At 40.6% G+C, this 3,451-nt stretch overlaps 2 protein-coding genes and 1 non-coding gene across 3 annotated transcripts in view; 2 read left to right on the forward strand and 1 right to left on the reverse strand.

Annotated features, from left to right (window-relative positions):
* Positions 1-1,045: 1,045 nt before the first annotated feature.
* Positions 1,046-1,118, forward strand: Trnaf-gaa (transfer RNA phenylalanine (anticodon GAA)). Its single transcript has one exon. It is a non-coding gene; the product is annotated as a tRNA-Phe (tRNA).
* A 151-nt stretch (positions 1,119-1,269) lies between these two features.
* Positions 1,270-2,837, reverse strand: LOC113207541 (adrenodoxin-like protein 2, mitochondrial). The gene is made up of 4 exons (XM_026424156.2): positions 2,532-2,837; positions 2,309-2,421; positions 2,093-2,225; positions 1,270-2,003 (listed from the first exon to the last, which is right to left on the reverse strand). The coding sequence occupies exons 1-4, from the start codon at positions 2,639-2,641 to the stop codon at positions 1,910-1,912; spliced, it is 450 nt and encodes a 149-aa protein (XP_026279941.1). The 5' UTR covers positions 2,642-2,837; the 3' UTR covers positions 1,270-1,909.
* Positions 2,838-3,121: 284 nt separating this feature from the next.
* Positions 3,122-3,451, forward strand: part of LOC113207539 (signal recognition particle 54 kDa protein) — a 9,232-nt gene continuing 8,902 nt past the window's right edge. Inside the window, exon 1 of the mRNA XM_052264298.1 lies at positions 3,122-3,329. Within this exon, the coding sequence (XP_052120258.1) occupies positions 3,252-3,329 (78 nt within the window). The 5' untranslated portion in view covers positions 3,122-3,251. The remainder of the gene's footprint in view (positions 3,330-3,451) is intronic.

Below are 3,451 nucleotides of genomic sequence, written 5' to 3' on the forward strand. Positions count from 1 at the left end.
CATTTAATGCGTCACCAATGTGTGACCTTTTATGTGCATTTCAATGCGCATTGAAGCGCATTTAATGCAGTAGCGCTTCTGGGGTAACGTGCGTAAAAATGCGCATAACGTGTGACACATTATCGGTGCATTTAATGTGCTTTACCACTTTAAATGCGCATGTAATGCGCGCACTGCACAAATCAAATCGGTTCGTCGAAAGAATAATTATTTTAACTATATCTCGACTTATTTGGGACTTCGATTCGGCGTTTAGACATGGCTTATGGAGGCCATGGAGGGAAGTCCCTTACGGATGGCCCCTGCCTCTAGCCACTTGACAGAGTGGTCGGCCGCCGGGACCGCCGGGACGTTGAGCAGTGGACAAGGTCAACGGGAATACATCAGAAGGTATTATACGTCATCGCGCACATATTACACAGGTGTGTGCTGATATGTGAGTGTAGGGAGGTACCGCCGAGTACCACCGCCAGGGTGCTTTAGACCAAATTAAAGATGTGCGTTTTGTGCCCCTCCCCCCCCCCCCAAAAAAAAGAGAAAGAAACAATGCTATCCCAAATTACACCAATATTAAATCTGTTCCCAAGCTCTAGCGTCGAAGCCGGAGAGCCTAACAAAGATATACACACTTTGTTTTCTCTCAGTGGTTGGCTAATTCAGGCAGATAGCAGCCGGAGGGGCTGGGGGCGTGTGTACCGCGGCTTGCTGCGACCTTGGGCATCCTAGAGCATCCGAGAACGTCTGCCGCCCGATCAGCTGGAATCTACGCTCCTCCATGCTACTGCCAGCAACGCCGTCTGCCTAGTTCCTAAAACTGAATCATCACCCGGAAATTCAAAACTAGAGGAATTGCTTCCAAAGGACAGCTACTACTACGACTTTTGTCACCCAATCGGATACGGGGCGCGTTCGGAATCTCTCTCCTTCTCTCTCGCCCCAACATGACCTTAATTCTACTGTACCTTGCCCCGTTCCGAAGGCGGCCACAGGATGATGAGAAACACGTCGCCGCTTTGTATCAGTCACACCAGCCCCGCACTCATCAGCCGAAATAGCTCAGTTGGGAGAGCGTTAGACTGAAGATCTAAATGTCCCCGGTTCAATCCCGGGTTTCGGCAATAATTTTTTTTTCTCCCCTGAAGAACAAACGATCAATACTCCACCAATGTTCTATCAATCATACAATTACACTTCCAGAATGTAGTGCTCTTCAGCCAACAAAAGATAAGACAGGTAAATAATTTTTAGAAATAAAAAAAAATTATGAAATCCAATATAAAAATATAATTGAATACCTGTTTGTAAATACATGTAAATCTTTGTACAACTGATAAAAATCTCAAACAGGGATAATACAACTAGGAAAGGATAAAGTTATTTTCACAAAGTTGCACAGCAGTATTGTGATTCTTTGGATCAACAAAGAAAAAATCATAACAAATTCAGATGTTAAGTAAACATACATTATCATATTCAGTGCTGCTGAGCATATCTAGGGTTGAAAAATAAAACACGGCAAAAAAGGTGACCACATTGTGGTTGCGCCGCACTGAACGTGATTGAATACAATCTGTAATTGTGCAGCAGATTACACTAATCATTTGCAACAATTTTAACGTACTCAAGACTAACAAAACCATTAAACACAAAAGACTCACTTTTAATCAGCTTTGAGTTTTTGACGGTCTAAGTAAGTCTCATTCTGCCTAAATTTTGACTATCCAGTCCACACTGGACGTAAGTGAATAACTGGAAAATGGCTGAGAGTGACTTTTTCGTGTTTTTTGGGAACAATGCATCCAACCAACTCAACAAAGGTGCATTTCACAGCTTCAGGATTTAAAACTTAGGAAGTTAAGAGTTTTTAGTGAAGACACCTTCAAGAATTATCACCTAAGACAGTTACATCTTAACTGCTGCGGGCATCATTGATTGTGGAAGGAACTTTCACTTCTAATCCATTGAGTTTCTTTGACAAATTGATTTGACAGCCCAGACGTGACCTGCAAATACATTAAAAAGATTATATTATCTACAAACTATCTCTATGTACATAAAGGAAACCAAAAATTCTCATAAATAATATGCTTACGTTTCAGTTAGCTCATAAGCAAGATCAAGCATATCCAGCTCTTCATCGGTTGGTTTTTCAGGTAACTCATCAAAATCATTCTGCTTGAAGATCAAATGGCAGGTAGAACAGGTGAGAGTTCCTTCACAGGCTCCTATTCAGATAAAAAACACATCATTTACATTTGTTTCATGGGGAACCAAATTTAAAATAATTATTCATACTGGTGCATCTTACCAAAACCATCCAGATCAATGTTATTGTTGACAACAACATCCAACAAGCTGTCTCCTTCTTTTCCTTTGGTTTTAATGGCTTCCCCACTTGCTTTGATAAAAGTAACTTCCACACTATTACGGGTAAAAATAAGTGTCAAGGTTAGTGTGCAAAATGTTAAAGTTAAATTGCAGTTCTTTATATTAAAGTTTTAATTTCTAGCCATATAAAATGACAAACTCACTCTTCTTTTTTAAACAAGGGTCTTGACAGGGAGTGACATCTCTGAGGTACGACAAACAATCTAAATGATTGAGCACGCGAACATAAACCTCTCAACGCAGATTGGGCCATTGCTTATATTCTACTAGAGCCTCTTTTTCTTTTTTAAGAAATTCCTGCGCCGTTCTAGACTTCACTCAATTTCACTTGCAATAGTCAGGCAACCCTATCAGTTTAATGTGTCTGAGCCTCTGAGTGCGATGAGACTGAAACGAAGTAGTGTCAGAGTCAGAGCTGGTCAGAGCAGACTGTAAAGAGAGCTCAAGCGCTCAAGCGCTCAAGTGAAATGAAAAGAAACTGACACGTGAACTTCCGACCATACAATTTTTCATATTTGTAGTCTATCGCATTCTGTGGAGTAACAGCTAGAAAAAAAACTTGCCTTACTTTGAAAATAAACTGAAACAATGTGCAGACATTTCGAAAATTTTAATAGAAAATACAAGTTACCATAGACACAGGTTCTAGACATAAGATGAGAGAAAGGACATAGATCGCATTTAATTCAAATTCGTAAAGTCTGAGATTGGCTCAAGTGTCTCATCTGCTTTGTTGGCTCTGCAGAAACTGCAGACAGCTGACAGTTTGTGCATGGCTGCGCTGTGTTGGGAAAACAAACTACTTGATTGCGAATGAAGAAAAAGTAGTATTTAACCGTCATTGATCTCGTTAAACCGCAACCATGGTTTTAGCAGATTTGGGGCGGAAGATTACTTCCGCATTGCGGTCCCTCAGCAATGCCACAGTTATCAATGAAGAGGCGAGTATCTTAGTAAACGCATCCGACTAACCTCCTAAATCTTCATCCAGTTGACATTGATATTTAGTATCCACCATAATTACATGATAAATCTGAATAAATTCTGATCTAGGTTTTGGTAC

This window comes from Frankliniella occidentalis, unplaced genomic scaffold (genome assembly GCF_000697945.3).
Source record: "Frankliniella occidentalis isolate FOCC.00 unplaced genomic scaffold, Focc_3.1 Scaffold18, whole genome shotgun sequence".
Lineage (NCBI taxonomy): Eukaryota > Metazoa > Arthropoda > Insecta > Thysanoptera > Thripidae > Frankliniella > Frankliniella occidentalis.